The following is a 19,834-nucleotide window of genomic DNA, read 5'->3' as shown; positions in this document are numbered from 1 at the left end:
CTCCCCCATGGTCTTCTGTTAAGTTTCTCAGGATTCACATAAGAGTGAAAACATATGGTATCTGTGTTTTTCTATATGACTTATTTCACTTAGCATAACACTGTCCAGTTTCACCCACATTGCTACAAAATGCCGTATTTCATTCTTTCTCATTGCCAAGTAGCATTCCATTGTATATATAAACCACAACCTCTTTATCCATTCATCAGTTGGTGGACATTTAGGCTCTTTCCATAATTTGGATATTGTTGAAAGTGCTGCTATAAACATTGGGGTACAAGTGCCCCTATGCATCAGCACTCCTGTATCCCTTGGGTAAATTCCTAGCACTGCTATTGCTGGGTCATAGGGTAGATCTTTTTTTTTTTTTTTCTTTTTTTTGAGGATCCTCCACACTGTTTTCCATAGTGGCTGTGCCAGTTTGCATTCCCACCAACAGTGCAGGAGGGTTCCCATTTCTCCACATCCTCTCCAGCATCTATAGTCTCCTGATTTGTTCATTTTAGCCACTCTGACTGGCATGAAGTGGTATCTGAGTGTGGTTTTGGTTTGTATTTCCCTAATGAGGAGTGACATTGAACATCTTTTCATGTGTCTGCTGGCCATCTGGAGGTCTTCTTTAGAGAAGTGTCTATTCATGTTTTCTGCCCATTTCTTCACTGGATTATTTGTTTTTTGGGCGTGGAGTTGGGTGAGTTCTTTATAGATTTTGGATACTAGCCCTTTGTCCGATATGTCATTTGCAAATATCTTTTCCCATTCCGTTGGTTGCCTTTTAGTTTTGTTGGTTGTTTCCTTTGCATTGCAGAAGGTTTTATCCCGATGAGGTCCCAATAGTTCATTTTTGCTTTTAATTCCCTTGCCTTTGGGGAAGTGTCAAGTAAGAAATTGCTGCGGCTGAGGTCAGAGAGATTGTTTTCCGGCTTTCTCCTCTAGGGTTTTGATGGTTTCCTGTCTCACATTCAGGTCCTTCACCCATTTTGATTTTGTTTTTCTGAATGGTGTAAGAAAGTGGTCTAGTTTCATTCTTCTGCATGTTGCTGTCCAGTTCTCCCTGCACCATTTGTTAAAGAGACTGTCTTTTTTCCATTGGATGTTCTTTCCTGCTTTGTCAAAGATGAGTTGGCCATACTTTTGTGGGTCCAATTCTGGAGTCTCTATTCTATTCCATTGGTCTATGTGTCTGTTTTTGTGCCAATACCATGCTGTCTTGACAAGCACTCCTACAATTTTTATGGAACCACAAAAGACCCTGAACAGCCAAAGTAATATTGAAGAATGCCAAAGCAGGAAGCATCACAATCCCAGACTTTAGCCTCTAGTACAAAGCTGTAAGAATCAAGTTGTGATATCTTTAAATGCACCAGAATACATGTAATAGAAAGTAGGAGAGGAGAAAGAGAACAAAGCTAAAAAGTAGTCTACAAAATAATGGACTAAACTTCCCAAATTTGCTGAAAACATTAATCTACACATCTCAGAATTTCCACAAACTTCAAACAGCATGAATGTGAAGAGATAATCACCCATAAATATTATACTAAAAATTATGAAAGAGAGTATCTTGAAAACAGCAAGCCAAAAGTTATTTGTCACATTAAGTGGTGCCGCAATAGGACTAGAAGCTGAGTTCTCATTACAAATAATGAAGACAGTCTCTTCAGCAAGTGGTGCGGGGAAAACTGGACACTGATATGCAGAAGAGTGAACCTGGACCACTTTCTTACACCAGACACAAAAATAAACTCAACATGCATGAAAGACCTAAATGTAAGACAGGAAGCCATCAAAATCTTCGAGGAGAAAGCAGGCAAAAACCTCTTTGATCTTGGCCACAGCAACTTCTTACTCAACACGTCTCTGGAGGCAAGGGAAACAAAAACAAAAATGAACTACTAGGACCTCATCAAAATGAAAATCTTCTGCACGGCAAAGGAAACAATCAGCAAAACCAAAAGGCAACCGACAGAATGGGAGAAGATATTTGCAAACGATATATCAGATAAAGGGTTAGTATCCAAAATCTATAAAGAACTTATCAAACTCAATACGCAAAACACAAGTAATCCAGTGAAGAAATGGGCAAAAGACATGAATAGACACTTCTGCAAAGAAGACATCCAGATGGCCAACCGACACATGAAAAAATTCTCAACATCACTCATCATCAGGGAAATACAAATCAAAACCACCATGAGATACCACCTCACACCTGTTAGAATGGCTAACATTAGCAACCCAGGCAACAACAGAGGTTGGCGAGGATGCAGAGAAAGAGGATCTCTTTTGCATTGTTGGTGGGAATGCAAGCTGGAGCAGCTACTCTGGAAAACGGTATGGAGTTTCCTCAAAAAATTAAAAATAGAACTACCCTACAACCCAGCCATTTCACTACTAGGTGTTTATCCATGGGATACAGGTGTGCTGATGCATAAGGGCACATGTACCCCAATGTTTATAGCAGCACTATCAACAATAACCAAAGTATGGAAAGAGCCCAAATGTCCATTGGTGGATGAATGGATAAAGAAGATGTGGTATATATATACAATGGAGTATTGCTCAGCTATCAAAAAGAATGAAATCTTGCCATTTGCAACTACATGGATGGAACTGGACGGTATTATGCTAAGTGAAATTAGTCACAGAAAGACAAATATCCTATGATTTTACTCATATGAGGACTTTAAGAGACAAAACAGATGAACATAAGGGAAGGGAAAGAAAAATAATATAAAAACAGGGAGGGGGACAAAGCATAAGAGACTCATAAATATGGAGAACAAACAGAGGGTTACTGGAGGGGATGTGGGAGGGGGGATGGGCTACATGGGTAAAGGGCATTAAGGAATCTACTCCTGAAATCATTGTTGCACTATACACTAACTAATTTGGATGTAAATTTTAAAAAATAAAAGACAAAAAAGAAAGAATTGATTCCAGGGGGCCTGGGTGACTCAGTTAAGTGTCTGACGCTTGATTTTGGCTCAGGTCATGATCTCATGTTTCATGGGTTCAAGATCCACCTTGGGTTCTGTGCTGGCAGAGCAGAGCCTTCTTGGGATTCTCTCTCTCCCTCTCTCTCTTTGCCCCTGCACTGCTCATGCTATGTCTGTCTCAAAATAAATAAATAAGCTATAAAAAATTTTAGAAACAGTGGAGGCCAGAAGGCAATGGATGATATACAAAAAGTGCTAGAGAGAGACCGGCAGAAGATGGCAGTGTAGGAGGACACTGGGATCACCGCGCGTCCTGCTGATCACTTAGACTCCACCTACACCTGCCTAAATAACCCAGGAAACCACCAGAAGACTAGCAGAATGGAGTCTCCGGAGCCAAGCACAGAAGAGAGGCCCACAGAAGAGGGGCCCCTCCTGAAGTGGATCACCTAAGGAGAAGTGAGCTAAGCCTGCCCCTCCTGCCCCCGTGCACCTTGCCTACCCACCCCAGCTAATACACCAGATCCCCAGCACCACAAGCCTGGCAGTGTGCAAGTAGCCCAGATGGGCCACACCACCCCACAGTGAATCCCGCCCCTAGGAAAGGGGAAGAGAAGGCACACACCAGTCTGACTGTGGCCCCAGCAGTGGGCTGGGGCAGACATCAGGTCTGACTGTGGTCCCACCCACCAACTCCAGTTATACACCACAGCACAGGGGAAGTGCCCTGCATGTCCGCACCACTCCAGGGACTATCCAAAATGACCAAACGGAAGAATTCACCTCAAAAGAATCTCCAGGAAATAGCAACAGCTAATGAACTGATCAAAAAGGATTTAAATAATATAACAGAAAGTGAATTTAGAATAAAAGTCATAAAATTAATCGCTGGGCTTGAAAACAGTATAGAGGACAGCAGAGAATCTATTGCTACAGAGATCAAGGGACTGAGGAACAGTCAGGAGGAGCTGAAAAACGCTTTAAACAAGATGCAAAATAAAATGGAAACTACCACGGCTCGGATTGAAGAGGCAGGGGAGAGAATAGGTGAACTAGAAGATAAAATTATGGAAAAAGAGGAAGCTGAGAAAAAGATAAAAAAATCCAGGAGTATGAGGGGAAAATTAGAGAACTAAGTGATATACTAAAAAGAAATAATATACGCATAATTGGTATCGAAGAGGAGGAAGAGAGAGGGAAAGGTGCTGAAGTTGTACTTGAAGAAATAATAGCTGACAACTTCCCTGAACTGGGGAAGGAAAAAGGCATTGAAATCCAAGAGGCACAGAGAACTCCCTTCAGACGTAACTTGAATCAATCTTCTGCACGACATATCATAGTGAAACTGGCAAAATAAAAGGATAAAGAGAAAATTCTGAAAGCAGCAAGGGATAAACGTGCCCTCACATATAAAGGGAGACCTATAAGACTCGTGACCGATCTCTCTTCTGAAACTTGGCAGGCCAGAAAGGATTGGCACAAGATCTTCAATGTGTTGAACAGGAAAAATTTGCAGCCGAGAATCCTTTATACAGCAAGTCTATCATTTAGAATAGAAGGAGAGATAAAGGTCTTCCCAAACAAACAAAAACTGAAGGAATTTGTCACCACTAAACCAGCCCTACAAGAGATCCTAAGGGGGATCCTGTGAGACAAAGTACCAGAGACATCGCTACAAGCATAAAACATACAGACATCACAATGACTCTAAACCCGTCTCTTTCTATAATAACACTGAATGTAAATGGACGAAATGCGCCAACCAAAACACTTGGGTATCAGAATGGATACAAAAACAAGACCCATCTATTTGCTTTCTACAAGAGACTCATTTTAGACCTGAGGACACCTTTAGATTGAGAGTGAGGGGATGGAGAACTATTAATCATGCTACTGGAAGCCAAAAGAAAGCTGGAGTATCCATACTTATATCAGACAAAGTAGACTTTAAATTAAAGGCTGTAACAAGAGATGAAGAAGGGCATTATATAATAATTGCAGGGTCTATCCATCAGGAAGAGCTAACAATTATAAATGTCTATGCACAAAATACGGGAGCCCCCAAATATATAAAACAATTACTCATAAACATAAGCAACCTTATTGATAAGAATGTGGTAATTGCAGAGGACTTTCACACTCCACTTACAGAAATGGATAGATCATCTAGACACACAGTCAATAAAGAAACAAGGGCCCTGAATGATACATTGGATCAGATGGACCTGACACATATATTTAGAACTCTGCATCCCAAAGCAACAGAATATACTTTCTTCTTGAGTGCATATGGAACATTCTCCAAGATAGATCATATACTGGGTCACAAAACAGCCCTTCATAAGTATACAAGAATTGAAATTATACCATGCATACTTTATGAAGCTTGAAATCAACCACAGGAAAAAGTCTGGAAAACCTCCAAAAGCATGGAGGTTAAAGAACACCCTACTAGAGAATGAGTGGGTCAACCAGGCAATTAGAGAAGAAATTAAAAAATATATGGAAACAAACGAAAATCAAAATACAACAATCCAAACGTATTGGGATGCAGCGAAGGCAGTCCTGAGAGGAAAATACATTGCAATCCAGGCCTATCTCAAGAAACAAGAAAAATCCCAAATACAAAATCTAAAGCACACCTAAAGGAAATAGAAGCAGAACAGCAAAGGCAGCCTAAACCCAGCAGAAGAAGAGAAATAATAAAGATGAGAGCAGAAATAAACAATATAGAATTTAAAAAACTGTAGAGCAGATCAATGAAACCAAGAGTTGGTTTTTTGAAAAAAATAAACAAAATTGACAAACCTCTAGCCAGGCTTCTCAAAAAGAAAAGGGACATGACTCAAATAGATAAAATCATGAATGAAAATGGAATTATTACAACCAATCCCTCAGAAATACAAGCAATTATCATGGAATACTAGGAAAAATTATATGCCAACAAATTGGACAACCTGGAAGAAATGGACAAATTCCTAAACACCCACATGCTTCCAAAACTCAATCAGGAGGAAATAGAAAGCTTGAACAGACCCATAACCAGCGAAGAAATTGAATCAGTTATAAAAAATCTCCCAACAAATCAGAGTCCAGGACCAGATGGCTTCCCAGGGGAGTTCTACCAGACGTTGAAAGTAGAGATAATACCTATCCTTCTCAAGCTGTTCCAAGAAATAGAAAGGGAAGGAAAACTTCCAGACTCATTCTATGAAGACAGTATTACTTTGATTCCTAAACCAGACAGAGACCCAGCAAAAAAAGAGAACTACAGGCCACAATCCCTGATGAATATGGATGCAAAAATTCTCAATAAGATACTAGCAAATCGAATTCAACAGCATATAAAAAGAAGTATTCACCATGATCAAGTGGGATTCATTCCTGGGATGCAGGGCTGGTTCAACATTCGCATATCAATCAACGTGATACATCACATTAATAAAAGAAAAGTTAAGAACCATATGATCCTGTCAATCGATGCAGAAAGGCCTTTGACAAAATTCAGCACCCTTTCTTAATAAAAACCCTTGAGAAAGTCGGGATAGAAGGAACATACTTAAAGATCATAAAAGCCATTTATGAAAAGCCCACAGCTAACATCATCCTCAGTGGGGAAAAACTGAGAGCTTTTTCCCTGAGATCAAGAATACGACAGGGATGCCCACTCTCACCACTGTTGTTTAACATAGTGTTGGAAGTTCTAGCATCAGCAATCAGACAACAAAAGGAAATCAAAGCATCAAAATTGGCAAAGACGAAGTCAAGCTTTCACTTTTTGCAGATGACATGATACTATACATGGAAAACCCGATAGACTCCACCAAAACTCTGCTAGAACTGATACATGAATTCAGCAAAGTTGCAGGATACAAAATCAATGTACAGAAGTCAGTTGCATTCTTATACACTAACAATGAAGCAACAGAAAGACAAATAAAGAAACTGATCCCACTCACAATTGCACCAAGAAGCATAAAATACCTAGGATTAAACCTAACCAAAGATGTAAAAGATCTGTATGCTGAAAACTATAGAAAGCTTATGAAGGTAATTGAAGAAGATATAAAGAAATGGAAAGACATTCCCTGCTCATGCATTGGAGGAATAAATATTGTCAAAATGTCAATACTACCCAAAGCTATCTACACATTCAATGCAATCCCAATCAAAATTGCACCAGCATTCTTCTCGAAACTAGAACAAGCAATCCTAAAATTCATATGGAACCACAAAAGGCCCCGAATAGCCAAAGTAATTTTGAAGAAGAAGACCCAAGCAGGAGACATCACAATCCCAGACTTTAGCCTCTACTACAAAGCTGTAATCATCAAGACAGCATGGTATTGGCACAAAAACAGACACATAGACCAATGGAATGGAATAGAAACCCCAGAACTAGACCCACAAACGTATGGCCAACTCATCTTTGACAAAGCAGGAAAGAACATCCAATGGAAAAAAGACAGTCTCTTTAACAAATGGTGCTGGGAGAACTGGACAGCAACATGCAGAAGGTTGAAACTAGACCACTTCCTCACACCATTCACAAAAATAAACTCAAAATGGATGAAGCTCCTGAATGTGAGACAGGAAACCATCAAAACCCTAGAGGAGAAAGCAGGAAAAGACCTCTCTGACCTCAGCCATAGCAACCTCTTACTCGACACATCCCCAAAGGCAAGGCAATTAAAAGCAAAAATGAATTACTGGGACCTTATGAAGATAAAAAGCTTCTGCACAGCAAAGGAAACAACCAACAAAACTAAAAGGCAACCAACGGAATGGGAAAAGATATTTGCAAATGACATATCCGACAAAGGGCTAGTATCCAAAATCTATAAAGAGCTCACCAAACTCCACACCCGAAAAACAAATAACCCAGTGAAGAAATGGGCAGAAAACATGAATAGACACTTCTCTAAAGAAGACATCCGGCCAACAGGCACATGAAAAGATGCTCAACGTCGCTCCTCATCAGGGAAATACAAATCAAAACCACACTCAGATACCACCTCACGCCAGTCAGAGTGGCCAAAATGAACAAATCAGGAGACTATAGATGCTGGAGAGGATGTGGAGAAACGGGAACCCTCTTGCACTCTTGGTGGGAATGCAAACTGGTGCCGCCACTCTGGAAAACAGTGTGGAGGTTCCTCAGAAAATTAAAAATAGACCTACCCTATGACCCAGCAATAGTGCTACTAGGAATTTACCCAAGAGATACAGGAGTACTGATGCATAGGGGCACTTGTACCCCAATGTTTATAGCAGCACTCTCAGCAATAGCCAAATTATGGAAAGAGCCTAAATGTCCATCAACTGATGAATGGATAAAGAAATTGTGGTTTATATACACAATGGAGTACTACATGGTAATGAGAAAGAACGAAATATGGCCCTTTGTAGCAACGCCGATGGAACTGGAGAGTGTGATGCTAAGTGAAATAAGCCATACAGAGAAAGACAGATATCATATGTTTTCACTCTTATGTGGATCCTGAGAAATTTAACAGAAACCCATGGGGGAGGGGAAGGAAAAAAAAAAAGAGGTTAGAGTGGGAGAGAGCCAAAGCATAAGAGACTCTTAAAAACTGAGAACAAACTGAGGGTTGATGGGGGGTGGGAGGGAGGGGAGGATGGGTGATGGGTATTGAGGAGGGCACCTTTTGGGATGAGCACTGGGTGTTGTATGGAAACCAATCTGACAATAAATTTCATATAATGGGAAAAAAATGCAACTGAATTCTGTACATTGATTTTGTATCCTGCGACTTTGCTGAATTCATGTATCAGTTCTAGTAGACTTTTGGTGGAGTCTATCAGGTTTTCCACATATAATATCATGTCATCTGCAAAAAGTGAAAGTTTAACATCACCTTTGCCAATTTTCATGCCTTTGATTTCCTTTTGTTGTCGGATTGCTGATGCTAGCACTTCCAATACTATGTCAAACAACGTCGGTAAGAGTGGACATCTCTGTCGTGTTCCTGATCTCAGGGAAAAAGCTCTCAGTTTTTCCCCACTGAGGATGATATTAGCTGCCGGCTTTTCATAAATGGCTTTTATGATCTTTAAGTATGTTCCTTCTATCCCGACTTTCTCGAGGGTTTTTATTAAGAAACGATGCTGAATTTTGTCAAATGCCTTTTCTGCATCGATTGACAGGATCATATGGTTCTTTTCTTTTCTTTTATTGATGTGATGTATCACATTGAATGAGCCCTGCAGCCCAGGAATGAATCCCACTTGATCATGGTGAATAATTCTTTTTATATGCTGTTGAATTTGATTTGCTAGTGTCTTATTGAGAATTTTTGCATCCAGAATCATCAGGGATATTGGCCTGTAGTTCTCTTTTCTTGCTAGGTCTGTCTGGTTTAGGAATCAAAGTAATTCTGGCTTCATCAAATAAGTCTGGAAGTTTTCCTTCCCTTTCTATTTTTTGGAAAAACTTGAAAAGGATAGGTATTATCTCTGCTAGATGTCAGGTAGAATTCCCCTGGGAAGCCATCTTGTCCTGTACTCTTTTTTGTTGGGAGATTTTTGATGACTGATTCAATTTCTTCACTGGTTGTGGGTCTGTTCAAGTTTTCTATTTCTTCCTGTTTGAGTTTTGGAAGTGTGTGGGTGCTTAGGAATTTGTCCATTTCTTCCAGGTTGTCCAGTTTGTTGGCATATAATTTTTCCTAGTATTCCCTGATAATTGCTTGTATCTCTGAGGGATTGGTTGTACTAATTCCATTTTCACTCCTGATTTTATCTATTTGGGTCATCTCCCTTTGCTTTTTGAGAAGCCAGGCTAGAGGTTTATCAATTTTGTTTATTTTTTCAAAAAACCAACTCTTGGTTTCATTGATCTGCTCTACAGGTTTTTTTTAGATTCTATATTCTCTATTTCTGCTCTGATCTTTATTATTTCTCTTCTGCTGGGTTTGGGGTATGTTTGCTGTTCTGCTTCTATTTCCTTTAGGTGTGCTTTAGATTTCGTATTTGGGATTTTTCTTGTTTCTTGAGATAGGCCTGGATTGCAATGTATTTTCCTCTCAGGACTGCCTTTGCAGCATCCCAAAGCATTTGGATTGTTGTATTTTCATTTTCATTTGTTTCCATATATTTTTTAATTTCTTCTCTAATTGCCTGGTTGACCCACTCATTCTTTAGTAGGGTGTTCTTTAACCTCCATGCTTTTGGAGGTTTTCCAGACTTTTTCCTGTGGTTGACTTGAAGTTTCATAGCATTGTGGTCTGAAAGTGTGCATAGTATGATGTCAAGTCTTTTATACTTATGAAGAACTGTTTTGTGACCCAGTATGTGATCTATCTTGGAGAAGGTTCCATGTGCATTTGAGAAGAAAGTATATTTTGTTGCTTTGGGATGCAGGGTTCTAAATATATGTGTCAAGTCCGTCTGATCCAATGTATCATTCAGGGCCCTTGTTTCTTTATTGATCCTGTGTCTAGATGATCTGTCCCTTGCTCTAAGTGGAATATTAAAGTCCCCTGCAATTACCACATTTTTATCAGTAATGTTGTTTGTGTTTGTGATGAATTGTTTTATATATTTGGGGGCTCCCATATTTGGCGCATAGACATTTATAATTGCTAGCTCTTCCTGATGGATAGACTCTGTAATTATTATATAATGCCCTTCTTCATCTCTTGTTACAGCCTTTAATTTAAAGTCTAGTTTGTCTGGTGTAAGTATGTCTACTCCAGCTTTCTTTTGACTTCCAGTAGCATGATAGATAGTTCTCCATCCCCTCACTTTCAATCTGAAGGTGTCCTCAGGTCTAAAATGAGTCTCTTGTAGACAGCAAATAGATGGGTCTTGTTTTTTTATCCATTCTGATACCCTATGTGTTTTGGTTGGCGCATTTAGTCCATTTATATTCAGTGTTATTACTGAAAGATATGGGTTTAGCGTCATTGTGATGTCTGTAGGTTTCATGCTTGTAGTGATGTCTCTGGTACTTTGTGGTCCTTGCAACATTTCACTCACAGAATCCCCCTTAGGATCTCTTGTAGGGCTGGTTTAGTGATGATGAGTTCCTTCAGTTTTTGTTTGTTTGGGAAGACCTTTATGTCTCCTTCTATTCTGAACGACAGACTTGCTGGGTTAAGGATTCTTGGCTGCATATTTTTTTTTCTGTTCATCACATTGAATATTTCCTGCCATTCCTTTCTGGCCTGCCACGTTTCAGTAGATAGGTCTGCCACTATTCTTATCGGTCTCCCTTTATATTTTAGGGCCTGTTTCTCCCTACCTGCTCTCAGAATTTTCTCTTTGTCCTTGTATTTTGCCAGTTTCACTATGATATGTCGTGCAGAAGTTTGATCCAAGTTACGTCTGAAGGGAGTTCTCTGTGCCTCTTGGATTTCAATGCCTTTTTCTTTTCCCAGAAGAGTGAAGTTCTCAGCTATGATTTCTTCAAGTACACCTTCATCACCTCTTCCTCCCCTGGAATCCCAATTATGCATATGCCATTGCATTTGATTGTATCACTTAATTCTCTAATTCTCCTCTCCTGCTCCTGGATTTTTTTTTATCTCTCTTTTTCTCAGCTTCCTCTTTTTCCATAATTTTATCTTCTAATTCACCTATTCTCTCCTCTGCCTCTTCAATCTGAGCTGTGGTCGCCTCCATTTTATTTTGCACCTCATTTATAGCATTTTTTAGCTCCTCCTGAGTATTTCTTAGTTCCTTGATCCCTGTAGCAATAGATTCTCTGGTGTCCTCTATACTTTTTTCAAGCCCAGCAATTAATTTTATGACTATTATTCTAAATTCTTGTTCCGTTATATTGCTTAAGTCGTTTTTTTTTTTAATTTTTTTTAACGTTTATTTATTTTTGAGACAGAGAGAGACAGAGCATGAACAGGGGAGGGGCAGAGAGAGAGGGAGACACAGAATCTGAAACAGGCTCCAGGCTCTGAGCTGTCAGCACAGAGCCCGACGCGGGGCTCGAACTCACGGACCACGAGATCGTGACCTGAGCTGAAGTTGGCCGCTTAACCAACTGAGCCACCCAGGCGCCCCTGCTTAAATCGTTTTTGATCAGTTCGTTAGCTGTCACTACTTCCTGGAGTTTCTTTTGAGGAAAGTTCTTCCATTCATCATTTTGGATAGTCCCTGGGTGGCACGGAACTGCAGGGCACTTTCCCTGTGCTGTCTGGAGTAACTTGTGTTGGTGGACGGGGCCACAGTCAGACCCGATGTCTGTCCCCAGCCCACCACTGGGGCTACAGTCAGACTGGTGTGTACCTTATCTTCCCCTCTCTGAGGGGCGAGACTCACTGTGTAGTGGTGTGGCCCCTGTCTGGGCTACTTGCACACTGCGAGGCTTGTGGTGCTGCTTTGATGGGATCTGGTATATTAGCAGGGGTGGCCCGCAAGGTGCACAGGGGTGGGAGGGGCAGGCTTAGCTTGCTTTGCCATCAGTGGTCTCCTGAGGGATGGGCCCTGCAGCACTGGAAGGGAGGCTGACCTGTTGGAGGGATGGAGCCACAGAAGCACAGCATTGGTTGTTTGTGCAATGCAAGCAAGTTCGGTGATGGGAACTGGTTCCCTTTGGGATTTTGACTGGGGAATGGGAAAGGAATATGGCACTGGCCATCGCCTTTGTTCCTCACTGAGCTGAGCTTTTTCTTCTGGGGCTCAGCAACTCTCCCTCCCAGTGCCCTCTCGCCCTCCCCGCTCTCTGAGAGCAGAGCTGTTGACTTAGAATAGTCCAGATGTTAAGTCCCACTGGCTGTCAGAACTCACGCAGTCTGACCCTCCGCTTATGCAAGCCAGACTTCAGGGGCTCTGCCTTGCCAGGAGGGCTGCCCCTCCACCCCCCCCCGGCTCCCTCCCGCCAGTCCATGTAGCACGCACTGCCTCTCCACCCTTCCTACCCTCTTCTGTGGACCTCTCTTATCTATGCTTGGCTCCAGAGAATCCATTATGCTAGTCTTCTGGTGGTTTTCTGGGTTATTTAGGCAGATATGGTCTAAGCAGTCTAAGTGATCAGCAGGACTCGGTGAGCCCAGTGTCCTCCTGTGCCGCCATCTTCCAGTCTCCATATGTAGATTTCAAATTTAAGGTATTAAAGAACAGTTTGTTACGTCCCTCATGAAAGCTAAGGTTTTGTTATGTCTTCTACTTGATCCTAGGTCTCTATCCTGCTACCAGTGGAGAGGCCTATGTTAACGGATATGACACCTCAAAGCAGATGGTCCAGATCAGGAAAAGCTTGGGCTTGTGTCCCCAACAGAACTTGTTGTTTGATTACTTGACCGTCTCAGAACACCTTTATTTTTATTGTTTGGTAAGCCAAAAATATGTTCCTTTTTCCCATTCTATTGGTGTACTTCAGGCACATTACCAATTATCCATATCTTTATTCTTAGAAAGTTCAAAAACTTATTTTTGATGAATTCTCCTTTAAACTTTTTTTTTAACGTTTATTTATTTTTGAGACAGAGAGAGACAGAGCATGAACGGAGGAGGGTCAGAGAGAGAGGGAGACACAGAATCTGAAAGAGGCTCCAGGCTCTGAGCTGTCAGCACAGAGCCTGACGTGGGGCTTGAACTCACGGACCGCGAGATCAGGACCTGAGCCGAAGTCGGACGCTTAACCGACTGAGCCACCCAGGTGCCCCCGATGAATTCTCCTTGAAACATAAAGTCAGACAAAGGGAAAAAGACACTATATAGATGATATAAGAGAACAGCTTGTGTAAGGTGTTTCTAAGGATAAAGTTGGAAGCACCATATAAAGTCTCGCTTCTCTTTCTAGGTAAAAGGAATACCTCGAAAGACACGTCTTGTGGAAATTGATCATATGTTGTCTACTTTTAACCTGCTAGATAAGCATAATGCATTTTCATTTTCACTGAGTGGAGGAATGAAGCGCAGACTCTCTGTGATCATAGCACTTATAGGGGGCTCCCAGGTAAAAACAACAACAACGACAAAAAACACACATAAACAAAAAATGGATCCACACTGAAGCTGGTCTAAAAAAATCAGCCAACAGAAACCTGAGAGCTGATACAGATCTAAGACTGTTAAAGGAACTTTACATATGAAATCCCATATGGAATTCATATTGTCAACCTTGTAACCAAACTGTGTCAGGTTTGGAATTATTCTAGCATTCGTAATTCAGTTTTAGTCTAAACTTGTTATCTTAGCTTAATTGGACAAGTGACTGAAAAAGCAACACCAGAATAAACCCCATAACTGGTAAGACCCTAGTGACACTAGTACATAATATTTAATGGTTATGGAATTCTTCTTCTGGTCTTTAGGTTGTGATACTTGATGAGCCAACATCTGGAATGGACCCAGTCTCAAGGAGGGCCACCTGGGATGTCCTTCAGCAGTATAAAGAGGATCATACCATCTTATTGACCACCCACTACATGGATGAAGCTGACATCTTGGGTGACCGCATAGCCATCATGGTCAAAGGATCCCTGCGGTGCTGTGGCTCTTCAGTTTTCCTGAAAAAAATATATGGTCTCTTTCCCTTTGATTATTCTTTGGATATTGATATGTTAATATTCTTCAAACATAATCTTCATGGATATTGATTTCTTTGTAATATTATACTATAATTTCCCTAGTTTTTTGTCTATCACCCCAAAACTTCTATTTCCTTTGTCCTTTTATTTGGAACTCTACAGTGAGCTCTTTGAAGTAATGGTCATAGTTTACATATTGTTAATATGGAAGTAGAGTTGACATACAGTGTCATATTATTTTCAGGTTTACATCATAGGGATTCAGTATTTTTATACATGACAAAATGATCCCCATAAGTCTAGTTACCATCTGTAATCATACAAAGTTATAATATTATTGAATGTATTCTCTATGCGGTATATTATATCCTCATTACCTATTTATTTGGTAACCAGAAGTTTATTCCTCTTAATCCCCTTCACCTATTTGCTTGGCCTCCAACCCCTTCTACTTCTGGTAACTGACAGTTTCTTTTTTTTTTTTTTAATTTTTTAAAATATTTCTTTCTTTCTTTTTTTTTTCAATATATGAAATTTATTGTCAAATTGGTTTCCATACAACACCCAGTGCTCATCCCAAAAGGTGCCCTCCTCAATACCCATCACCCACCCTACCCTCCCTCCCACCCCCCATCAACCCTCAGTTTGTTCTCAGTTTTTAAGAGTCTCTTATGCTTTGGCTGTCTCCCACTCTAACCTCTTTTTTTTTTTTCCTTCCCCTCCCCCATGGGTTTCTGTTAAGTTTCTCAGGATCCACATAAGAGTGAAACCATATGGTATCTGTCTTTCTCTGTATGGCTTATTTCACTTAGCATCACACTCTCCAGTTCCATCGGCGTTGCTACAAAGGGCCATATTTCGTTCTTTCTCATTGCCACGTAGGACTCCATTGTGTATATAAACCACAATTTCTTTATCCATTCATCAGTTGATGGACATTTAGGCTCTTTCCATAATTTGGCTATTGCTGAGAGTGCTGCTATAAACATTGGGGTACAAGTGCCCCTATGCACCAGTACTCCTGTATCCCTTGGGTAAATTCCTAGCAGTGCTACTGCTGGGTCATAGGGTAGGTCTATTTTTAATTTTCTGAGGAACCTCCACACTGTTTTCCAGAGTGGCGGCACCAGTTTGCATTCCCACCAAGAGTGCAAGAGGGTTCCCGTTTCTCCACATCCTCTCCAGCATCTATAGTCTCCTGATTTGTTCATTTTGGCCACTCTGACTGGCGTGAGGTGGTATCTGAGTGTGGTTTTGATTTGTATTTCCCTGATGAGGAGCGACGTTGAGCATCTTTTCATGTGCCTGTTGGCCGGATGTCTTCTTTAGAGAAGTGTCTATTCATGTTTTCTGCCCATTTCTTCACTGGGTTATTTGTTTTTCGGGTGTGGAGTTTGGTGAGCTCTTTATAGATTTTGGATACTAGCCCTTTGTCGGATATGTCATTTGCAAATATCTTTTCCCATTCCGTTGGTTGCCTTTTAGTTTTGTTGGTTGTTTCCTTTGCTGTGCAGAAGCTTTTTATCTTCATAAGGTCCCAGTAATTCATTTTTGCTTTTAATTGCCTTGCCTTTGGGGATGTGTCGAGTAAGAGGTTGCTATGGCTGAGGTCAGAGAGGTCTTTTCCTGCTTTCTCCTCTAGGGTTTTGATGGTTTCCTGTCTCACATTCAGGAGCTTCATCCATTTTGAGTTTATTTTTGTGAATGGTGTGAGGAAGTGGTCTAGTTTCAACCTTCTGCATGTTGCTGTCCAGTTCTCCCAGCACCATTTGTTAAAGAGACTGTCTTTTTTCCATTGGATGTTCTTTCCTGCTTTGTCAAAGATGAGTTGGCCATACGTTTGTGGGTCTAGTTCTGGGGTTTCTATTCCATTCCATTGGTCTATGTGTCTGTTTTTGTGCCAATACCATGCTGTCTTGATGATTACAGCTTTGTAGTAGAGGCTAAAGTCTGGGATTGTGATGTCTCCTGCTTGGGTCTTCTTCTTCAAAATTACTTTGGCTATTCGGGGCCTTTTGTGGTTCCATATGAATTTTAGGATTGCTTGTTCTAGTTTCGAGAAGAATGCTGGTGCAATTTTGATTGGGATTGCATTGAATGTGTAGATAGCTTTGGGTAGTATTGACATTTTGACAATATTTATTCCTCCAATGCATGAGCAGGGAATGTCTTTCCATTTCTTTATATCTTCTTCAATTACCTTCATAAGCTTTCTATAGTTTTCAGCATACAGATCTTTTACATCTTTGGTTAGGTTTAATCCTAGGTATTTTATGCTTCTTGGTGCAATTGTGAGTGGGATCAGTTTCTTTATTTGTCTTTCTGTTGCTTCATTGTTAGTGTATAAGAATGCAACTGACTTCTGTACATTGATTTTGTATCCTGCAACTTTGCTGAATTCATGTATCAGTTCTAGCAGAGTTTTGGTGGAGTCTATCGGGTTTTCCATGTATAGTATCATGTCATCTGCAAAAAGTGAAAGCTTGACTTTGTCTTTGCCAATTTTGATGCTTTGATTTCCTTTTGTTGTCTGATTGCTGATGCTAGAACTTCCAATACTATGTTAAACAACAGTGGTGAGAGTGGGCATCCCTGTCGTATTCTTGATCTCAGGGAAAAAGCTCTCAGTTTTTCCCCACTGAGGATGATGTTAGCTGTGGGCTTTTCATAAATGGCTTTTATGATCTTTAAGTATGTTCCTTCTATCCCGACTTTCTCAAGGGTTTTTATTAAGAAAGGGTGCCAGGGGCGCCTGGGTGGCTCAGTCGGTTGAGCGTCCGACTTCGGCTCAGTTCACGATCTTGTGGTCCGTGAGTTCTAGCCCTGCGTCAGGCTCTGGGCTGATGGTTCAGAGCCTGGAGCCTGCTTCCGATTCTGTGTCTCCCTCTCTCTCTGCCCCTCCCCCGTTCATGCTCTGTCTCTCTCTGTCTCAAAAATAAATAAATGTTAAAAGAAAGGGTGCTGAATTTTGTCAAAGGCCTTTCTGCATCGATTGACAGGATCATATGGTTCTTAACTTTTCTTTTATTAATGTGATGTATCACGTTGATTGATTTGCGAATGTTGAACCAGCCCTGCATCCCAGGAATGAATCCCACTTGATCATGGTGAATACTTCTTTTTATATGCTGTTGAATTCGATTTGCTAGTATCTTATTGAGAATTTTTGCATCCATATTCATCAGGGATTTTGGCCTGTAGTTCTCTTTTTTTGCTGGGTCTCTGTCTGGCTTAGGAATCAAAGTAATACTGTCTTCATAGAATGAGTCTGGAAGTTTTCCTTCCCTTTCTATTTCTTGGAACAGCTTGAGAAGGATAGGTATTATCTCTACTTTCAACGTCTGGTAGAACTCCCCTGGGAAGCCATCTGGTCCTGGACTCTTATTTGTTGGGAGATTTTTTACAACCGATTCAATTTCTTCGCTGGTTATGGGTCTGTTCAAGCTTTCTATTTCCTCCTGATTGAGTTTTGGAAGAGTGTGGGTGTTTAGGAATTTGTCCATTTCTTCCAGGTTGTCCAATTTGTTGGCATATAATTTTTCCCAGTATTCCCTGATAATTGCTTGTATTTCTGAGGGATTGGTTGTAATAATTCCATTTTCATTCATGATTTTATCTATTTGAGTCATGTCCCTTTTCTTCTTGAGAAGCCTGGCTAGAGGTTTGTCAATTTTGTTCATTTTTTTCAAAAAACCAACTCTTGGTTTCATTGATCTGCTCTACAGTTTTTTAGATTCTATATTGTTTATTTCTGCTCTGATCTTTATTATTTCTCTTCTTCTGCTGGGTTTAGGCTGCCTTTGCTGCTCTGTTTCTATTTCCTTTAGGTGAGCCGTTAGATTTTGTATTTGGGATTTTTCTTGTTTCTTGAGATAGGCCTGGATTGCAATGTATTTTCCTCTCAGGACTGCCTTCGCTGCATCCCAAAGCATTTGGATTGTTGTATTTTCATTTTCATTTGTTTCCATATATTTTTTAATTTCTTCTCTAATTGCCTGGTTGACCCACTCATTCTTTAGTAGGGTGTTCTTTAACCTCCATGCTTTTGGAGGTTTTCCAGACTTTTTCCTGTGGTTGATTTCAAGCTTCATAGCATTGTGGTCTGAAAGTATGCATGGTATAATTTCAATTCTTGTATACTTATGAAGGGCTGTCTTGGAGAATGTTCCATGTGCACTCGAGAAGAAAGTATATTCTGTTGCTTTGGGATGCAGAGTTCTAAATATATGTGTCAGGTCCATCTGATCCAATGTATCATTCAGGGCCCTTGTTTCTTTATTGACTGTGTGTCTAGATGATCTATCCATTTCTGTAAGTGGAATGTTAAAGTCCCTTGCAGTTACCATATTCTTATCAGTAAGGTTGCTTATGTTTATGAGTGATTGTTTTATATATTTGTGGGCTCCTGTATTTGGTGCATAGACATTTATAATTGTTAGCTCTTCCTGATGGATAGACCCTGCAATTATTATACAATGCCCTTCTTCATCTCTTGTTACAGCCTTTAATTTAAAGTCTACTTTGTCTGATATAAGTATGGATACTCCAGCTTTCTTTTGGCTTCCAGTAGCATGATTAATAGTTCTCCATCCCCTCACTCTCAATCTGAAGGCATCAGGTCTAAAATGTCTCTTGTAGACAGCAAATAGATGGGTCTTGTTTTTTTATCCATTCTGATACCCTATGTCTTTTGGTTGGCGCATTTCGTCCATATACATTCAGAGTTATTATAGAAATAGACGGGTTTAGAGGCGTTGTGATGTCTGTATGTTTTATGCTTGTAGCGATGTCTCTGGTATTTTGTCTCACAGGATCCCCCTTAGGATCTCTTGTAGGGCTGGTTTAGTGGTGACAAATTCCTTCAGTTTTTGTTTGTTTGGGAAGACCTTTATCTCTTCTTCTATTCTAAATGACAGACTTGCTGTATAAAGGATTCTCGGCTGCATATTTTTTCTGTTCATCACATTGAAGATCTGCCAATCCTTTCTGGCCTGCCAAGTTTCAGAAGAGAGATTGGTCACGAGTCTTATAGGTCTCCCTGTATATGTTAGGGCACGTTTATCCCTTGCTGCTTTCAGAATTTTCTCTTTGTCCTTGTATTTTGCCAGTTTCACTATGATATGTCATGCAGAAGATTGATTCAAGTTACGTCTGAAGGGAGTTCTCTGTGCCTCTTGGATTTCAATGCCTTTTTCCTTCCCAGTTCAGGGAAGTTCTCAGCTATTATTTCTTCAAGTACAACTTCAGCACCTTTCCCTCTCTCTTCCTCCTCTGGGATACCAATTATGCGTATATTATTTCTTTTTAGTGCATCACTTAGTTCTCTACTTTTCCCCTCATACTCCTGGATTTTTTTAACTCTCTTTTTCTCAGCTTCCTCTTTTT

General features: G+C 40.5%; 1 protein-coding gene across 8 annotated transcripts in view; it reads left to right on the top strand.

The window, feature by feature from the left end:
* LOC122209881 (phospholipid-transporting ATPase ABCA3-like) overlaps window positions 1–19,834 on the top strand; it is a 175,864-nt gene that overhangs the window by 78,156 nt on the left and 77,874 nt on the right. For all 8 annotated transcript variants that reach the window (XM_042922162.1, XM_042922161.1, XM_042922160.1 and 5 more), the window contains 3 exons: window positions 13,094–13,248; window positions 13,720–13,875; window positions 14,234–14,444. In XM_042922162.1, the coding sequence (XP_042778096.1) occupies window positions 13,094–13,248; window positions 13,720–13,875; window positions 14,234–14,444 (522 nt within the window). The remainder of the gene's footprint in view (window positions 1–13,093; window positions 13,249–13,719; window positions 13,876–14,233; window positions 14,445–19,834) is intronic.

This window comes from Panthera leo, chromosome E3 (genome assembly GCF_018350215.1).
Source record: "Panthera leo isolate Ple1 chromosome E3, P.leo_Ple1_pat1.1, whole genome shotgun sequence".
Classification (NCBI taxonomy): domain Eukaryota; kingdom Metazoa; phylum Chordata; class Mammalia; order Carnivora; family Felidae; genus Panthera; species Panthera leo.
Note: the sequence above shows the minus strand (reverse complement) of the source record. Positions and strands in the feature narration are given on the sequence as shown.